Source organism: Pelecanus crispus, chromosome 9, assembly GCF_030463565.1.
Source record: "Pelecanus crispus isolate bPelCri1 chromosome 9, bPelCri1.pri, whole genome shotgun sequence".
Lineage (NCBI taxonomy): Eukaryota > Metazoa > Chordata > Aves > Pelecaniformes > Pelecanidae > Pelecanus > Pelecanus crispus.
The window spans coordinates 33,017,706-33,038,424 of record NC_134651.1 but is presented as its reverse complement, the minus strand read 5'-3'; the positions used below and the strand labels follow the sequence as shown (position 1 = coordinate 33,038,424).

At 40.4% G+C, this 20,719-nt stretch overlaps 1 protein-coding gene across 2 annotated transcripts in view; it reads right to left on the bottom strand.

Annotated features, from left to right (window-relative positions):
• The window catches only part of PNPLA7 (patatin like domain 7, lysophospholipase), a 133,550-nt gene that overhangs the window by 71,435 nt on the left and 41,396 nt on the right, over positions 1-20,719 (bottom strand). For both annotated transcript variants that reach the window (XM_075716316.1, XM_075716317.1), the window contains exons 19-20: positions 20,303-20,426; positions 6,606-6,719 (exon numbers count right to left, since the gene is read on the bottom strand). In XM_075716316.1, coding sequence (XP_075572431.1) covers positions 6,606-6,719; positions 20,303-20,426 — 238 coding nt within the window. The remainder of the gene's footprint in view (positions 1-6,605; positions 6,720-20,302; positions 20,427-20,719) is intronic.

Below are 20,719 nucleotides of genomic sequence, written 5' to 3'. Positions count from 1 at the left end.
ATTTAGAGAAATCATGGGAAAATCCCACAAAATCTACACCAATATCCAAATTCACAGTAACAAGTAATTGATGTAAAAGGTACTGTGTAGTACAAATCCATCTTTCTTACAAGAGAAGAAATATATGTAAGAACACAACCGAAACAATACATTCGTCAACTCTGGTCCACACCGCACTAAGGTTCAGGTTTAATTGCATGCTATTTTAAATCTAAGCAACAAAGCTCCTGTGCAAGAAAGCAAAGGGCCAGTCCCTAGGAAGTGCAGTACCATCCTCTGAGGTGTCTTCTTGTGGGTCCCTGGTTTAGGAAACCAGCCTTGGCTAAAGTAGGCAGGGAGCAAGCCTGACAAGCCATTTTGGATCCTGTACAACCAACAGATATGTAACTCTACAAATCTGAGTGTGGTTTTCCTTCCAAGTCTGTTCTGATCCTCTCTAGTGGATCCTCTACCATCACCCAGATCCAAAAGACCAGTATTCTCACAGTGAACAAGACTACTTGCAGGCGAGCTAAGGACTTTCTCTGGTGACTTTGAAGTTTAGAAATAAGACACTTAATAGTTAAGCCTTTAAAACTTCAAATCAGTCATCCAATAGGCCACCTTTAAATTAAATATGTTAAATAACAATTTATCGGTACCTTCATAGCAAGGTATTACAGACCTTCACATACATCTGTGATTTAGTTAAAGGACACATAAAAGGGTTTTCTACCACACAGAGACCCCACAAGCTAGCATGGAAAACAGGGTTGCCAAGGGTTTTCTATTCTACAAAGTAAATGCAATTGGTGTAAAATAGTAATAACAGCCATTTTATCTATACAAATTCATGTAATAGCAGGTTCATTTCTGTGGAGCTCTTTCCAGGAACTGAGATTACTCTCTACCAGTTTTCTTAAGGTTTTTTTTTTTTGGAGGGACAAGGGAGGAGGAGAGGTAAATTAGATCATCAACTTGAATAGAACCATGGTGTTATTGAAGCTTTACATGGTCCCAGATCAGATAAAATGCTCTGCTTGTCACAGAATCAGGGAGCTAAGCAAGGGGTCTCCAATTAAAACTTCAAACGGTTTGAGAACCGTCGTGACAAAGCAAATCTTAAATGCTCACTCACAACAATTTCTGGCACCTTCGCAAATGCCACTAAAGCATACAGAAGAACTGAAGCTTTATCCTGGGGCTGTTTGAGCTTCTAACACTTGTGATCAATTGTGTCTTGAAGAAAAATGTCAGCCTGGCATCATTGCTATGACTAAGCACTCACTCCTGCCTGCTTCATGTCAGGCAGCTACAGTCGGTGACCATGCTTCCGCTGAACGTTTTTCTTGTCTCCTTTTCACATCCACTTCTCCTACAGTCAAGGAAAACTTATTTTAATGGGCCATGAGGACAAATACAGAAAAATCTAGAAGCATGGCCTGTCCTGACCTATTCCACAGCACCACATCAAGCTTAAATAATGTGACGCACAGTATATACAAAGCCTGAGGGAAGCGTTTTGAAAAGAGGGCACATTACCAAACTCACTTTGTAAGGCAGATAACCCTAGGGAAGGCTCCTTCCACTTCAGAAAGGCTCTGGTTGAAATACGCATACAAAGATAGCAGGACTCGCTGTTCAAGATGGATGATGGGTTCTGTATATATCTAAACCCCAAGGGCAGACTTAGAGAATTATAAGAAAGATGCAGAAAACCTCCATATTTTCTAGCATGCATTTCTAGCATGGAAAAGGTTTTCTTACATTTCAACCCCCCAGAGCTCCTAACCAATTTTCTCAATGCAATTTCCATCAGCCACAGCAGGTCTAAATTTCAAGTTAGAATTATAAAACCAATCTCAGCTCAGTAGAGGCAAAGATAATCTATGAAATGTGATCCAAGTTATACACTGATGTTAGAACATCTCTGTAATCTGTTCACAAATTCTGCGCTCTCACTACTGCTTCGAAACTGCTTTGCAGTGCCAAAAATCGTGAGCTGATTCTCTGTCCTACTTTACAGAACTGAAGGCAGTGACGAAAATAGAAAGAATCAATTCCCTTTCACTCCTGCAATGCTGAAAAGCTTCAAGCAGCACCAGAAGCAAGCACCGAGGCTGTCAGAGGAGCAAATGCTCTGCTGGCTGAGTGCCCTGATGGCTATGCTGGAGAGCTGTGGCCCTCAGGCATGTGTCCTGAGAAAACAAAGGAGAAGTTTTGCACTGTGGACCACTTTCAATTGGGAATGTCTAGGATGTCATATCCAGAGTATCTCGAGGTTGGGATGCTTTCCTGAGAAGCTAGAAGATGTAGATTTGACTTCGGCAGACTGAGCAGGATCTAGAAGTCAACATCTGTCATTTCTGAGCATGTACTCTGAAATTTTGGCTGTCACTTATAACTAAAATTAGATTCCCCAGGCTCACACCTCTCTTTCATTCCTCAGAATAACAGGAGCTATAGTGGGTCACACCAAAGATCCCAGCAGACCAGTATCCTGCCTCTGACAGGACCAAAGCAGATGCCCAGGGGAGAAGACAAAACAGAGGGCAAGCATATGGTGCTTCCCCAAGGATCAGCTGTGCAGTTTTTCCAGATTGTACATCACAGCTCAAGGAACTTGAATTACTGTATGAACTAATAGACCATGATTTCCCTCATTTCACTTTGTTCTCATTGGCAAGCACCACCCACATTTACAATTTTCTTGCCCATCAGGTAATATTTTCTTACAAGGCATTCAATGACTGGTGAAAAGCCTGCAGGATGAAGTCCCTCCACTAACTCCTAGAAGTAAAGGGTTCTTCACCCTTGACAGGAAGTAGTAAAGCTCAGGGACAACTAATTGAAAGGGTAATTCAGTCTCAGGAACTGCCTGGTTCTTGGCTGTTAAGATACACACTATTTATGCTCTGTGGAAGCTGCCAAGAGGAACACCAAAACAAAAGCAATTCTTCCTGGTGCGGGATTCCTCTGAATTAAGAGAACATTTCACCTGACTCAGGGGACAAGCACCAATGTTTGATCACTATTCCACCAAGTGAGACTCAGGTTAACTTAACCTTACCAGTTGGTAGGGAAGCATATGTTTGATGGAGGCAGAGTTGCATTCCCCCTGCCCCCCAAAAAAGATGGTTTTCTGATTTGCAGAGGACTAAGAAGGAAATCCTCCACCACAGTGCTGAATCACAAGCTAGCTCTTGCTACCTAGTCAATTATTTCAAAACTAATGCACCTGCTATCCCTTCATTACTTTATTACTTCTCTTTGGATGGAGAAAACAACATCATAAATCCTGTGTATAAATCACTCTACTAGAATAACAGGAGAGAAAATAGGACAGAGAGAATTTATTTGGCCCATCCCTCTGCTCAGCACTAAGCAGCACCTCAAAGATAATTTTTTAAGAGGTTATAAAAACAAGTAACAATCTTTTAGCCTTTCTAGGGAGTAGAATCAGCTTTTTCTTAATATCCAACTGCTGCAATTTCAGTACACTACCATTTGCTCTATTCCAGTATGGTGAGTAGCTCATGCCCTTTCTATCAGAAAACAACTTTATACATTTGAAAATAGCTACCATACCTTCCCTTAACCTTTCACAGTCTTTTTGCCTTTATAAGTCAACATTTCTAAACACCAGTCACATGGTGTTTTGTCCTGCAGCCTTTTTGTCCTCTAGACTCTTTTCATTTGGTCTGCCTCTTCCTTCAAATGTGCTGCCACATGCTGGTACTGAAGCTTTTCCAATATCGCAAAGAATGCAAGGATTTCTTCACTCCAAAAAGCATTCTGTTAACATAGGGTTTGGGTGGGGTTTGTTGGGTTTTGTTTTTTGTGGGTTTTTTTTGGGGGGGGGGGGGGTGTTTCGGTGGGTTTGTTGTTTGGGTTTTGTTTTTGGTTTTGGGTTTTTTTTCCCCAAACAGCATGACATTGTTCACGCATGGTCAGCTTTTGATCCTCTAATGCCTGGATTCTTTTTCTAAGAAATGGCTACCCAGACCCTTTTCTCTGTATGCAATTTATTAGCTTCCAGATCAAAAACTTCTCTCCAGTATACTCCTCCTCACTTGAAAGTTGACTTTGTACTTTCTACTTGACTTCAAACTTTCTACCCTATTGTTTTCCTCCATCACTTCAATTAATTCTCACTTCTGTCCTTCCTCTCTTATCTGATGTGATGGACCTAACAGGCAAAAAGAGAAGATAAAAGAACTTTGAGATCATATAAAAAAATATTTTATCTTAGGTTCTTAAGACAGTCTGAAGGCATTAGCTGCATAAATCACCTACTTAAAGTATCTTACACTCCTCCTTCTATTTCTAATACTTGTTCTAAAATAATCCAATAGTAAAAATGTAAGCTCTCACATTTTTGATACCAATTTAACATCCATTTAGGAGATCTCAAACAGCAGCAATAATGTGTTTTTCTAAAAACCTTTTTTGCAACATATTTCCTAAAAAGATATATTTTAGCATTTTGTTTCATTGCAACTAATTAGCCAAACTATATGCAAGTCTAGAGAACACTAATTCCATATTCAAAAAGGTTAAGAATTTGAGGCTGACAGGCTGCACTTTTTAGACATGGGAAGACATTTGAATTCTATTACAAATAAATGTTTTGAATTATACTATACACTGTCCTGGTTTCGGCTGGGATAGAGTTACTTTTCTTCCTAGTAGCAGGCATGGTGCTGTGTGATTTAGTAGGAGAAGAATGCTGATAACACGCTGATGTTTTAGTTGTTGCTAAGTACTGCTTATGCTAGTCAAGGACTTTTCAGCTTCCCATGCTCTGCCAGGTACACAAGAAACTGGGAGGGGGCACAGCCAGAATAGTTGATCCAAACTGACCAAAGGGCTATTCCATACCATACCACGTCATGCTCAGTATAGAAACTGGGGGGGGTGTTGGCCAGGGAGCAGCAATAGCTGCTCAGGAACTGGCTGGGTATCGGTCGGCGGGTGGTGAGCAATTGCATTGTGCATCACTTGCTTTGTATATTGTTATTATCATTATCATTATCATATTGTTATTATTATCATTACTATTTTACTTTATGTCAATTATTAAACTGTTCTTATCTCAACCCAGGAGTGTTTCTCACTCTTACCCCTCCAATTCTCTCCCCCATCCCATCGGGGTAGGGGGAGTGAGTGAGCGGCTGCATGGTGCTTAGTTGCTGGCTGGGGCTAAACCACGACAAACACTCAAGCTCAACTTTAATTGCAACGCAAGAAGATTCACATCTCCACAGAGAGCACTCTTTAGAGTAAAACAATTTTGCCAACTGATAGAATAGGAAAAGGGAAGAGGGAGAAAAGAGACACTGAAATCAATTCTTGCCCCAGACAGAGGCAGAATTAGAACACAGTCGTTGTGCAGATCAGCATCCAAGGCGTTACTAAATATTACATGTTCAGTGCTTACTAGTAATTTGCAGTTTAAATGTTTACTAGTAACATTTAAAAACATCCACTATATAAGGAGAAAGGTGGTTTTAAATCCCACCTGGCACATTTCCTCACTTCCTGATCAGTCACAAGGAGAGTGATATTTAAAAGGGCAATTCAAGACAGGATGCCATGCTGTCATTACACAGTTTGTGGCTAGTTATGTACAGAAGTTGCACACTGCTACCTGTTCATAAATCTGGGCAGGAAATCTGTTCCATTAAACAGAGAACAGCAAAATCAGAGGACTATTCAAGAGAGATCCAGAGAACAGGACTGCCTTAACAACCCACAATGGAAGTTCAGAAACACTTAATAAGCAAAAACATTATTATGGGTCCTAGGAAAGCAAAAGAATACAAGTATTTTAATTAGATTTATTACTTTTGCAGTTTTTTTTTTTTTAAATCTGGTAAAATAAGCATATGTCTTAAAGACAGCAAAAAGAAAAATCAGAAATAATTTGAACTAACAGCATTAAAGAATTGCCTTTAAGGCTAGTGCAATGATTTAGTGCTTAGTATTATGTCCCTGATGTACTTGGGGACAAAAGAATTAAATTTCAAGTCCGTCAGTCTCCAGATTTGCAAGAGAGAGGTCAAGTGAATTAAAGAAGATGGATGAGTTGATGGATTCAAAGAGAACAATCACAGTCTTCAGGACACAGACAGATCTGGCAGTTGCAGAATGAGGATTGACAGCCTAAAACGCAAGGAAGAAGAAAACCAATCCCCAAATATCAATGCTCTGGAAATAAAGGTACATATAACCAAGTTATGACTTTCAGTCCCAGTGAGCAAGACAAATGCATAACAACATTTTAAAGTGATTTTCGAAGTCAAACTTTCATTTACTATCAATAGGACTAAGTGATTTCCACTTTGCATTTAGCAAATGTTTTTCCATTTCCCTGTATTTAGCATGAACTTCTTCCAGATATACAAAACAGCCCTGCAATAAAACATGCTAAAATTGGTTAGAAGATATAGGAAGAGAAGCCATTGAAAGTCTGGTATAGATCAGATCAGGCAGACAAAGAGAACAAAATGTTTTCTCAGTATGCATCAATCATACAAAAAACCCAGAGGACTTGGTGCTAAAGGAGAGTTTTAGCTCCTCAGACATCTTTTGAGATAGACAGAAGATACTTTTAATTTTCTTACCTGGGGGAATTTGCGTTTGATAGATGTCAGTGCTCCCTCTGGGAGTTTGGCAAGTTCTGAATCTCTGACTGCGTGTACTGTTGTGGCTCTAGGTTGATGGGTTAATGCCTCTACCTGAAAAAGCACATAGCCAAAACATTAAAGATAATTCACAACATGCTGCAAAAATCCAATGTCAGGATGAAGAAATGGAACAATTCCCAAGAACTGGACTGTCATACTTGTTGCTCACACATATTCAAAACAGAACGCTACTTCCCCCCCAAGAGCACTTACAGAGGGAGCTTACCAAAGGCACATCCATCTGCAACAAGTATTAGCATTTATCTAATCCAAATCTCTCAGGCGCACGCTCTGCTATCGGACAGTCGCAGTTTTTCTACAGAACTAGAACCCATACTACCAGACAGACAGTATTACAAGAGAAAGTTTTATTTGAGCTTTTGCAAGCTCTCACACACTGTGCATCTCCAGAGTGAGCATAAGAACTGCTTTTAACACTTGCCAGAACAACAACCAGAGGCACACAATGAACTCACCATCACAACACCACTTACATCTTTTAACCCATCATTTTTAATTGTGATAAAGCCATCTAAGAGAAAGGAAAACCCCACTTCTCTACTGCTCGCTCTTTCTTCTTTCCTCAATGCCATCCTGAAATACTTTCATTTTACTTTCAGAAGCTAAATACAGACAAACTTGAAATAATCAAGACTTCCTAAAAATTGAAGAAAGGGCTGAGGAGCAAATCAGCACATTTTGGCCAGAAGTGAGCTTTGCTCTTCCATGTTTTCAGGTTTGGTTTTTTTTTTTTTGACATATGCATGTGTACCTGTGCTATGCAAACAGGAAAACGTGTGACAGTACACACCTACCTGAATAGTGCCCAATTATTTCACCTAGAAACATGTATTTTCTTGAGAGAAGAAGAAAATGATCATGCAATGAAAATTAATACAGAGATATTCTCCTTTATGGGGAGAACCTGACACAATATAAACAAAACCAGTCTCTAAAAGCCTGCTCTGCAAAATGCAGCTGTTCCCCAAATCCCCAACAGCACCATCTGCAGAGCCACCGGACCCACCACCAGCTCTTATTTTGTTTTGAAATGCAGAAATCAAATTCCCTGGTGAAATATCTTCACATGCTTAATGAGATAGCCTGCTAGGCGAGATGGCATCATTCAGAGCTCAGACGTGAGCTACGACATTTAATTGCTTAGAAACAGCGTGGTGCTCAGCTTTGCAAGTTTTAGCAACAGGCAATGTTTACTGGGTTTAAAATCCATAGATCAGTCATTTTAAAAAGTTGTCACTGTAGTAACTGTAATTACTAAGATTCAAACACAAACAAAAAAATTCCTCACTCTATCTGCAATTTATGGACACTAAATAAAAATGAACGTTACTGCATTTTACATTTTCCAGTAGAAACAGAAAATATATCCGCTTACAATTGTTTGGCTTGTTTTGGGGTTGGGGGGTTTGATAGGGGTTTTTGGTTGGTTGGTTTTTCAGGTAGGTTTGTTTGGGTTTTTTTCCCCAGAATTAGTTCCAAAGCTTATGTTTACAGCAAATTCCAACACAAGCAATGCTTTTATTATAGAACTAGGGGCTCAGACATACAAAAAGTTAACACAATGTATATAATACCCTGTACAATGGCTGAGCTGTGCCAGGTGCCCAGGCATGTACTTCTGCCCAGAGTACAAGAAAATTAATTTGAAACATGCAACTCCATGACCCCACTTCCAACAAGAGTGCATTCTTGGAAGATGACACGTGCACAAAATGGACAATTCAGACAGCCAGAACATCTAGATCTCAAAAACTTGCAATTAGTCCAGAAAGCTGAGATCAGCCTGCTAATATTAACTCTAGCTAGTACAGAAGAGTTTAATCAACCCCAACTCCTATGCATGAAAAACTGTACAAGTAAATTTAAAGTATAACTACATTTTGCAAGACCTAGCCTTTGGTTTTTGTTCAGATGCAGGGATGTTTTGTTACGTAATCAATATTTTAAACTCATTATATAGAAGGAGGAGAAAAAAGAAAAAAGGTCATGCCATCTTTGTACACACATTTAGAGAACCAAGTCCCCTTTAGGTTCCCCAAATGGTTGTATAACACCTTCTGTTTTACCTCTCTCCCCTATTACCAGCTTTTTATCACAGTTTTTGGCTCTGTAATTCAGTTCCTTATCCTGAAAGCAGGTTAAGAGTTTCAATTGTTAAAATAAAACCTTTCCTCTCAGCCAGTCATCACCCGATTGAGTTTAATTTGTGAGAAGGAAAACACTCAAACTGTCTAACATCCTTTTCCACTCTTTTTGTGATATATGAGTGCATAAAATTAACTGTGCTCCAAAGGGCTCACAAGTCTTTCAAAAAAGATAAGATTTGTAAAAAAGGGAATTAAAATTTAACTTTAAAACAAAGCCTCAGGGATTTTTTTTTCCCCTCCAAATTGTGACTTTGTCTTTTCAAATTGAACTGTATCTCATCCCTAGGCAGATGGGGGGGGGGGGGCGGGGGGGAGATGGAGACCTTTTACAAACCTCCTTTACAAGGAGCCATTCAGATCTCCAGAGCAAGTGGCATTTGCAACACCACCAGTGTTACAGACCCCTGCAATTGCAGGGAATTTGTTGAATGTAATTCCCAACTGATTACAGAAATTGGAACCTGTATGAGTCTTACATACAGGTACTGTATAAGTCTTGTCATTAGCTTTGATATTTTCATGCAAATACACCCCGGTATTCTAGCATGGAAAATATCTGGGTCCCAGACACTGCACACTAAGAAATTCAAATTTTGCTTTCCCCTTGGATATTAGTATCTCAGTTCCCAATCTCTATTTTTATTAGTTATCCCAAACTATTCATAAAGTACTTTCTCTTCACTGGAAGTGAGAGGGCTCTCATTCAACATTTGGACCATCTGTAGGATTATGCTCCATCTTCACTACATTCTCACCACTCCCCTCTTTACACCCTATGGATATAAAGCCTTCTTTGCACTAGTTTTAGATTTTCTGCACATGGGAATCGGCCAAATCAAATAGGTATTTGGCTATTCTCACCTTTTTTGGATATTAAAATCATATGCTAACATTGAGTCACAGTTCTCCCCTGTAAACAACACTTTTCTTTGTATTTATTCTTATTAAACCATTTGAGATGTCATCCATTCTGAGTTTTTTCTTCTTGCTTAGAAAAAAAAAAAGTTTCATGCAACATGAGCACTTAAAATAATTTCAGTCTTAAGCCACATTCAAATCCTTGGGCTCCTCTGTCCAGTAAACCTTTTGAACAAGTCTTCTTATTTTTCCAGGTTTGTAAATACAAATACTTGGAGATCTAGCTTGAAGTTTAATATGAACTTGTATCAGGAATAGTGTAGCCAGCAGGAGCAGGGAGGTGATTGTCCCCCTGTACTCGGCACTGGTGAGGCCGCACCTGGAATAGTGTCCAGTTTTGGGCCCCTCAATACAAGAAAGACATTGAGGTGCTGGAGCGTGTTCAGAGAAGGGCAATGAAGCTGGTGAAGGGTCTGGAGCACAGGCCTTATGAGGAGCGGCTGAGGGAACTGGGGTTGTTTAGTCTGGAGAAGAGGAGGCTGAGGGGAGACCTTATTGCTCTCTACAACTCCCTGAAAGGAGGTTGTAGTGAGGTGGGTGTTGGTCTCTTCTCCCAAGTAGTTAGCGATAGGACAAGAGGAAATGGGCTCAAGCTGTGCCAGGGGAGGTTTAGATCTTCACAGAAAGGGTGGTCAAGCATTGGAACAGGCTGCCCAGAGAGGTGGTGCAGTCCCCATCCCTGGAGGTATCTAAAGGACATGTAAATGTGGTGCTTAGGGACGTGGTTTAGTGGTGGACTTGGCAGTGCTAGGTTAACAGTTGGACTTGATGATCTTTAAGGTCTTTTCCAACCTAAACAATTCTGTGAATAAAATCTACCTGCAATCAGAAGATCAACCCCATAAGAGTATTTCCTTGGTCATAAAAAAAGAAATTTAACACTTCGATCACCTGCCACAGCTGCAAAGTCAAACCTACATTACAGTGCTACTTCCACTTCGAAATCCGTTGCTCTTTGAAATCCAACTGCTATGCCTTATCTTAGCAGTCATGCAAAAATGGTAAATGTTCCTTTCATTGCTCATCTGGCTCTGAGGTCTACCCCTTGGCTCCTCGTTTACAGCAGGCATCAACGTCTCCTCTCTACCTCCATCACACCCTCAAGAATCTGTCCATCCATCATTGCCTTAACTTTCATTTCCTCTGAGAGCTGCATGAAGCAATGCCTCAAATGCTATTAATAATTTGCATCAAGGAGCACATATCAATTTAGAGTGTTAGATACTCTGTGATTCATGATCAACTACAAGAACATTACCATAGGTGATGGTCCCTCCCGCACTGTTGAGGTTCTGTTGTTCCTAACATTAGCAAAAAGAAAAAAAAAAAACAAAAAAACAAACAACTATAGACCTATGCTCTTTTTATTGTTTCAGTTAATTCTGACAGCTAGGCTTCTCGTAGCTTCTCCTAGTTCAGTACTAAACAATGACAAAAACATGTACAATGCACCCATCATGGACAATGCACAATTCACAACCCTAGCTTACACGTTCTCTACAAAGAAGAAGTGTTATTGTAAATCTTTTAAAAGGAGGGGAAAACGCAATTTATGTTCTCATGACCTCTTTTGACTTCATTTTCAGCAGTCATTCCTGACAGTTCTTCTTACAGCTTTCCAAATTACACAGTTGGAAAGTAAAAACTAGAAAGTGTTGTCTTCTCCAAGTTGGTCTATATTACTCCAAATGCCTTTTTGAACTACTTCAAGCAAATATTCAAAGTGATTTGTTGAAGTATGTGCATAGCCCCAGTGCAATAAGCACAGCTATTCTCATGCTTAGCCTTAAGCATCTCTGAGACTTCATGGAGGACTTGACCGAAACTGGGGCTGTTTTATGTTAGTCTGTTTACTAGCAATAAAACATTGCTCCTCCACGCAAATTCAGCCTCACTTTAACAAATTATTGGGTGACTCTTCTAATAGTCAGCAAACAGTAAAATGCAAGTAATTTCAAAATATGGTTTCTTATGTAGATTATTTCTTTCCAAGTGAGTTTTCAAGTCTGACCAGTCTGAATTGGTGACACAAGTCAACAGGATTGTGTTTATAGTCACAGGTCCATCCTCCCTGACCTTCAGCTACCGGCACATTTATATGCTCTTGTGGCTCTTCCTGTGCATTCCCTTCCCATCCACATTTAATTTCACAATGTACTGCTTTCAGTTTCTTTTCCTTCATAGCTACTGTTCCACCCTAGAATTTTTATTCTCTCATACATCATATTTCCTTCCTATCTCTCATATCTTTTCTTTACTACCAGCTCACAAAAAGCAGTAATCTTTCCACATCAAGGGTGCCCTTGCACTGCCACCCCCTGGACACGATGCAGTAAGAGGGAGCAGCAGCCACAGAAATGAAAGCATCAATTATAACGAGACCCTGGGAAGCAGGTTAGGACCCCAAAGATTATTAAATTATGTAGCTTAAACTCTTCATCTTCCAAATCCTCATTCATGAAAGCCACAATCACCACCTGTCAATTAGCCTGGAATTTGTAGGCCCAAGTTTTCATGTTCCCACAAGACACTTTGGCAAGATCCAGCACCCCACAAACACGCACCCTCTTACAAATGAGTGTGCCAGGGACATCAGTCAGAACACATCCAGCCATGCTTCAATGAAAGCAGCGTCACATCTAACAAAACAAAGTGAGAACTCTGGTAACAGTCAAAATAGCAAAAAGGCATTTTCTTCTCTTCAACACAGGCACAGTTTCCAGCAGCATCAGTGGAGGGGGCACAGACTATCCTGAGCAGGGGTGCAGCAATTCAGACAGACGCTTCCCAGCATGACTGCGGTGCCGCTGCCAGTGCGCACACCCTGCACAGACACCCCAGCTCCCCACTGAAAAGACAAACAGCTCAGGGGTCCATCTGCCAAAACTGCCTCCTCGCTCTCTCCTCACACAATGTTACCCCAAACCGTGTCTGGCACTACACAAAACCAACAGCTCACCCAAAGGCACTGGGGAAGGACCATCACAAGACAGCAGGAAACGCAAGGGACAGGGATGAAATACACTGTGCAAGGAAGTGTAGATGCACCTGTGGAGGCATAAGAAGAAATATCAACACTGACATCTGCTGATAGTTTAGGAGACTCAAGGAAAGGGATGGGCAACAAGTCAGATGCACGGGCACCAGATAGCACACCTGTATCTCAACGGCCAACACAAGCACTGGAACAGCACAGGCACAAAACAGACCCACACGCGTGGATTTTCACAGCAGTGGTTTTGCTAAACAAGGACAGGAAATGATGCTGCTGCAACTGAAGACAGCAATGTAACACAATCAATGTTACATGAAAGGCAACCAAATACTACATGGAACAATTTTTTTTCTGGTTTAAACAAGCTGCTCTCAGACCCTTCTTCAGCTCATTTGCACCTGAAGTAGCAGAGGATGCTTATCTCAAAGGCATCTCCTCCAGCCATCAGTTCAGAAGGATCTGAAACATTAACTCGCTTGTATCAGAAAAGGACAAAGGAGGAGACACTGCTGGAAGCAATGAATGAGCGGGCAGAGCAACCAGACAAGCTGCAAATCGATGCCATTTGTGGGAGCAGTGCCAGCGGATTAATGCAGTACACCATGTACTCTTGAAAGTTGTTCTAACAACCACCTTCTGCAATACTTCATGTGCCAAGTTAACCCAGTGACTGAGGACAGTCAGCACTTCTGCTGTGCAAAAAGAAGAATCCAAACCTCCCCCTCTCATTTTTTAATATATGTATTAAAAATAACCCCCAAAACTTACGTACATATACACATACACTCATACATGTAAGTCTTACTTTATATCTAGATGCATACGTGTAAGCATATATGTAAAATATATGTAAAAATTCAAGAAGACTGAACTTGCTACCTTTTGTAATTAAGACAGTGGGAGTCATGCTACAGGTTCTCCCGAAAGGACTGAGCCTGCATTTTGTAGCAGTGCAACGACAGTCCTGTTGCAGCAGTAAACGTCATTAAGGGACAGAAAACAAAAAGATTATAGCTGGGGAAGGGAATTGATAACAGTCCTACCTAGTGTATTTAAGTTTCACTTCTTATATACATGTGGCTACAGAAAAGATGGGAAGTTGCATGCATGTTTTGCTCCCCTAATCCAACATTACAGTCAAAACATATCAAAACCTATCTGAAGCATGCACACAAAACACCCAACAAATCCATCAAATTTATCCAGGTTGTTTGTAGAGTATCTGCAAGTGCAATGCTACTTACAGGCATGCAGCATGCTCCTCTTCTGGTGCAATTATACCTGAATTTCAACAGTGGAAGAAGAGATAACAGAACATGAAGACCTGCTCAAATACTTTCCAACAAGGGAAAAGACCTGATTGACTTTGACTCAACTTCACACCACAAGAATACCAAACCTGGCTGGAACTTTAGCAATATCCTTTCCCCGTCCTTCACCGCTGACTCTTCCCCCAGAAACACTTTCTATTGCCTCTGCTGGACTCTGCCTCCCACTACTCACTGGCCTCCAAGCATTTTCATGATGAACAGGATCACACCTCTCTCTCCTACTGAATGACTCTTACTTGCTTGCCAAAAAGAAAAGTTCTACTCAAGAAAAAAAAAAAAATCTCTTTTACTAACAACTTATTTGTGCATTTTGCAAAGGTTAAAGGGGATGCAGTTTTAACCCTTGTCATTCACAAGCCAGCCTAGCTCGATGAAGCATTTCTCAAAATGGAAGGGAGAAAGGAGGAGAAGGCAAGGGAAGTGCAAGACTGCAGGCAGATCAGAAGTTGTATCAAGAGTTAGTTGATAGCTGGACACTAGCAATGATACTATCACAAGGGAGTTCAGCTGGACGCAGGAGGGAGACATGACATAGCTTAAGGAATGACAGTTGGATGTATTAAATCACCTGTCTGAAACCCAGCAGGTCACAACTTCTATCACTATCTGTCAAAGATCCTTATAGTCTCTAAAAAGAATTTGGCGAAGGAGATAAAGCTCTCTGCAATTTTACCTGTGGCAGCTACAAAGCCAAATGACTTGCCCACATAACATTAATGCCAGATGATTTAACACCAGATCCTGTCAAAACTGTGCCTGTGGTTTTCGCAGCCAGGGATGAGACCACTAAACTGTACCACAACAATTTTCGGTTATGAATGGTCTCTTACCTTCATCAGCTGTTAGAACTTGAGGCAAATAAAGATAAAACATAAATTATTGTGGATAAAAGAATAAATTGTTGTAGAGAAAAGAGTCAGAAAAATAGACAGTATTCAGCAGCTCACACCATAAATGAAGATGCTCGTAGAAAACCGAGGTTCAGATGGCTCAGATCAGTGATTTCAGTTCAGCCAAGAACACACTCAAGACAGGTTTAGAAATCAGGACATCGAGCTTCTAATTTCAGTCTGATACAAATTCAGCTGTACAAATGTGAACTCATTTCTCAGAGCTTCTGGTATTTCACTTCATTGCTGGTAAATACTGGGGGGTTTGTTGTTGTATGGTTTGTGTTTTGGTTTGGTTTTTGTTCATTTGTTTGGGGTTTTTGGCTGGTTGGTTTTGGGGGTTTTTTGTGGTTTTTTTTCTTTTTTAAATACAATTTCACACCTAAGATGCTGCTACACAAATAATAATGTTTAGTAATGTATTACCAAGACAGACGGTGGAAGAGATGGAAAGGGAACACCTCCTTTCAGAACCACGTCTTCCAGCTCAGTTCTTGGACCTCATCCGCCTCCAGTTTCCAGATATGGGCTGCGCACAGAGAGCGCCTGAGGCACCACTAACCTGAATTAACCTGAAATCTGTTTTTTTAGTGACTTAAAGCTTTAGAAACAGAATTCACAGTCTGAAAAAAAATTACATGCAACTAATCAGCAAAAAAAATTCCACACACTTAAAAATTACAAAGTGAAGTTCTACTCTGGTAAGGCTGGTTAACAGATTTAGCATGGTTGTCAAGGGTACAATGATATTCAGCTGGCTTTGGTAGTGTCAAAAGACAGCGGCGTATGATAACATTAATACTGATAAAGAACAAAAGCCTGACAAGTGTAGTCCCGATACTGCTGTGTTTCCTTTGAGGATTACTCGGCAATTAAAGATTTCTAACAGTTAGTGTTATATTTCAGAAGGACAATGCTGCAAATCCCTAAGGAAATCATACACCATTTACAGATTCTTCTTGGTTTTCAACTTTTTTTAGAGAGAAAAAAGCCATGCACATTTAACTGTATTAATGAGATGAACAGCTTAACATCAAAAAAAAAAAACACTTAAAAGAGCCATTATTTCTGGAATGTAAAGCATGATTTCTTCCACAGCAGAACTGGTATGTCGCAGCACCGGCAGATGAGGATTCTTTTTCTTGCAATATATCACTCATGCTGCCCTGCATTAAAAGGAAGTGTTAGTGCACAAATGCCTTTTTGCACTTGTTTTGCTATTTAGCTACCCAAAAATGACGCGTATACTCCTACTAATAAGGAGGAGCATTCTGGTTGTTAAAAAGAAGCAGAAAGGATCTTGAATTAACCAAAACATTGCTGCAACTTTCCCACTCAATAGGGCATTTTTGAAAGCCAACTGGTTTGCTGGTAGGACACTGCAGACAACAGTTTTATGAGGCAGGTGGCTACCAATAAGTCTAGCTATAAGTTATGTAAGAGAACCAGCTTTTAAAAATATTCTAAGTTCAACAGCTGTCACTGAGGCCCCCAAGAACTGCCTGGATTTAGTCATCTTACCATCACTGCAGCCATTCTTCAGGAACCCAATTAAGACAAGTGTTGACTTGCATAAAAGCTAATTGCATAGAAGGTTCTATCATATCCAGATATTTAAAGGGAGCAGGCAGTATACAAATAATTTTTATTTAGCAGGAGATTATTCTGCAAGATAGCTCTGTTGCTTTTTTTCCCCTTCTCCTCACCCACTAGTGTTCTTCCAACAATGCAAAAAGCAAAGAATACCCTTCTCACCAGATGCTTGGAGTTGTGATCCTGTAACCCATCTGGGACAATCTATTTTGCAGGTTGTAAAAATATACTGAATAACTGCCCCAGTCTCATCAGCAGTGCTAGGGACAATACCAACGTCAAAGCCTGGGCCAGTCTGCCTGATATCGATAGGCATAACAAATAAATGAATGAAAGGTAATCCTCTTTCTCAGATAATGTGTTAATGAGATCAAGACAAGAGTAAAAACTACAATTTGCAGCAGTTAACCAAGATCACAACTAAAGCAGTTACATCAAGGAAAAAAAAAAAAGTGAGAGACTAATATAAGCATTTTAAACAAATAACTTAGTGAAGAGAATGCCCTTGCATTCTATCAACACACAGTGGGCTTTTCTGATTTCCTCTAGGGTCAGCTGGGCATGGTAGAAGTGACGCTAGAAGGGTTAGCTTGCATTTTATCCTTTAGCTTGCATAATTGTGTAATAAAATTAATATTTCAACATTTTTCCACATGTGCATCTGTAGCAAACCGCACCAACAAATTAAAAGATTCTTCCCAAAATGGGTCAAATCAGTCTCTAGACAACAGGACTTCTGTCAACTGCATTTCAAGTGGTCAACTGTATTTCAAATGGGAGGGATTTATCTAACAGATTCATCATTGTCCTTTAAAAACTACCTGGAAGGCCTTTGACTTGATTTGACCTGATACAGCAACTGGATTTGCCCATCGATAGGGTGAGCAGCAGCAAGTGGCTGGCAGTACCCCTCCAAAAGACTCCCAGGGAGTAGGAGTCATTTTCCTGACATCACTATCCTCATCAACTCTTCAACTACCTACACAGGGAAGGCAAACTATAGTTTCTAATCTGTTCTTCGCCCCTGACAGACCTCAGAAACAGATGCCATTGAGTCAGTATAAGGAACAAAACAGTTTGAGCCACAAGTTTAGCCTTGGGAGCACATGCACATGCTTGAAAACTAACATCTTGTCTGAAATCCTTAATTTTTCAGTGCTTTTCTTCTGAAAGCAGAAATGGCAGATATTCATCTCTTATGCATATGACACACAGCATTTTTAAAGTTCTGAGATAAAGGCAATAAACATCGACTACAAACATCAATTACAAGGCTCTTATATTTAGTTAGTGCCCACAGTTCAGAATGGCATGGGGGGTCTTGGAGGGGTTTCAGGGAGGAACATGCCATCAGTTGACCAAAATACCAATTACCAATACCAACTACTAATTTCATTCCCTGCAAGCACCTAGAACCCTCCAATTAGTTTACTTTCAGGGGAAGAAACCCAGCCCTACAGCAGGCTTTTAAAGGTTTATAACAGATCCTGCAGAAGGGGATAAACAAATCTTTTTTAAAAGGAAAAATGCCATTCTACTAATGCCCTCTGCAAAGAACAGCTACATTAATCTTGGCAATCTTTCGAAAACATGGGGGAGGATTTGTAAGGACAGCCAGAGCATCGAGATTCGTTCAACAAATGGCAGCATGAGTCAGTGGGCCTGGGAGCTGTGGGTAGGAAGGAGTAGATGACGTCCACGGAGTCACAAAAGTCTTCCAATGATTCATGTCATAACGTGGATCCAGAAAAGTGACTTATGGTTTAGACATTAACTATATGGGTATTTCTGTATCCATGCCTGGGGACTCACCAGCAAACATGGCACTGTTACAGCAAACATGTCCCAGTCCATCCACCGAATCAACCTCTCTCTCCTCACCAGATAAACCGTTGAGCCACCATGAAATTTTATGCCAAAATCAGCACTAGTGCTCATACAGGAGGTAGAGTTTTGATTGTACACTCCACTGTCACTCAGAACTGCTTTCAGAAAGTAGAACAGCAGCTCTGTTGTTTTAACCTAGGAGCTCTGCAAAACTCCAGAAGCTTGACAGCGAAGCTGCAGATCACCACTGGTGAAAGAAAGCAGGGAAATGAGGAGGAAAATGTTTGTACGTGTCAAAACTGACAAACCCTTATTCACACTCTAAAAGGCCTCATACCAGCATGATTAGTCACAAAAGATCTCAGCTTTTGTTCCTGTCAAACCATGTCATTTTACCTTTAATGAGGTATCCCAAAAAAAGAAAAAAAAAAAATTGTGAGTGTGCCTAGCACACTCAATAATAGATGTGCTTCTCCAAATACAGTCCCAAGCCAACAAAACTCCTCAGCCAGAAGTAGCACTCATCTTGGGAAGATATCCTTAAATACTGTCCATCTATAACTCAGTGAATATTGTGAGTCACCAATACAGACTACCTTTGTCTTCTGCTGGGAGTATCACCAGAACTGCTTCTTCTAGGCTACTGCAAACACTTTGGAATGATACACAATTTAAAGTTACTAGGCAAGTGAAAATGAGCTGTGAACATACATTGAAAAGGTCCAGAGACTTCACCCTCCTTACAGGAAAACTGTTTACTTCTCTCAAGACAAACAACTCAGATGTTAGGTCAGTTCCCAGTCCTGCAGGGTACACAAGACCTCTGCTGTGAACACTTTACAATGCAGATACTGGTCTGTGACCTACCTGCCAGAGACAACTAGGTCTCACATGCTGATGTTATACTCCTGCCCCAGCTACAGAGACAGAGTCCTCCATTATAGACATAGCCGGCGATCAAGGGAGAAAGGCAAGGTTAGCAGAGGAGAACCTCTTGTACCAGTGGGTAACACTCAACCGCTGGATCATGCCACTTTCAAAAATACCACCTTTTGCAATCAGCACAATCTTGAGTCAGCTCTCTAGAGGAAACCAGCTCCTTCCTCTTCATCTCTATAAACAAGAATTTCTTCCTGTACTACTAATAGCAACTCTCATGTTTTCTTTATGCAGAGGTATGCTGATTCTGGCTATAAACAGATACACATTAAATGTTCAGTTTTCAGCTCAGAAAGCAGAAGAGGGCCTGAACAACAAGTCTCAGAACTTCAGAAACCTTCTAATTTTAAACATAAAACTCAAACAAGCCATGCATATTTTATGATGTAGGACTCCCATTTCAGTTGTTCAACTAGGTCTGAGAAACACACCATGAGCATGGGAGAGAAATTGAACATGGATAAATACTACAATTTTTAAATCAAAAGTTGCTTTAATATCCTTTAAGAACTGCACATTCCTTGACCAACCTGATGCAGCTTTGAAGTTAGCTCTGCTAACTCGGAGGGTGTTGGACTACACACTTCCAGGGGCCCCAGCCAAACGCAGTCTTTCTATGATACTGAATTTATTCAAATCCCTATGTAGTGCATATTCCTGCAATTCTTCCTGAACTATTCTAACGGGCTGCTCTCTTCTCAATGTGAAAAAGTAACCCATATCACAAAAGAGCATTGTGCAGGGCTTTTTGGTTTGGTTGTGACTTTTTAATCTTTCTTTTTAAACCAAGTCTAAAAATCCCATTCATGTATTACCATATAAAGTTTCCAGGTAGAAGGGATTTTCCATCTTTTCAACTTGTGAAAGCCCTTAACCAAGATTAACAATTGATCAGAGCAAGATTTTGTTTGTTTAGTGTGGAGTCAATACCAATTTCTCAGCCAAACAATTAATTTTCGAAACTGGCTCTTACCACTCCAATTAAGTCTCCTCGTCCATATTCACCCGTCAGGTGCTTTTTTCCATCATCCATCCGTATGACTGAGCGAAGTCGACCATTCAACACAATGTACGTGCAGTCTGACTTGTCACCCTGCCTGCAGAAAGAGTAATCAATAACAAGGAGATTAGTGAAGCATCTTTGCTCAGCAAATGCATCTAGAGTCTTTTAATAAGTTGATCATCTTTCCCTACCAGGCTTAGAGGACATAGGAAAATGTTTAACCAACAGTTAAACATAACAAGCAAACAAGAAACTGAACAGGCATCTGTTAAAAGGTGACTTGGAAGTATGTTTAACATTTAAATGTACAGGCTTTGCACAACTGGTTAATGTTAGTTAGGTCTGGAAGCAGAATGCAAGTGGTCTCTAGGGGAGACAACGGGCTTG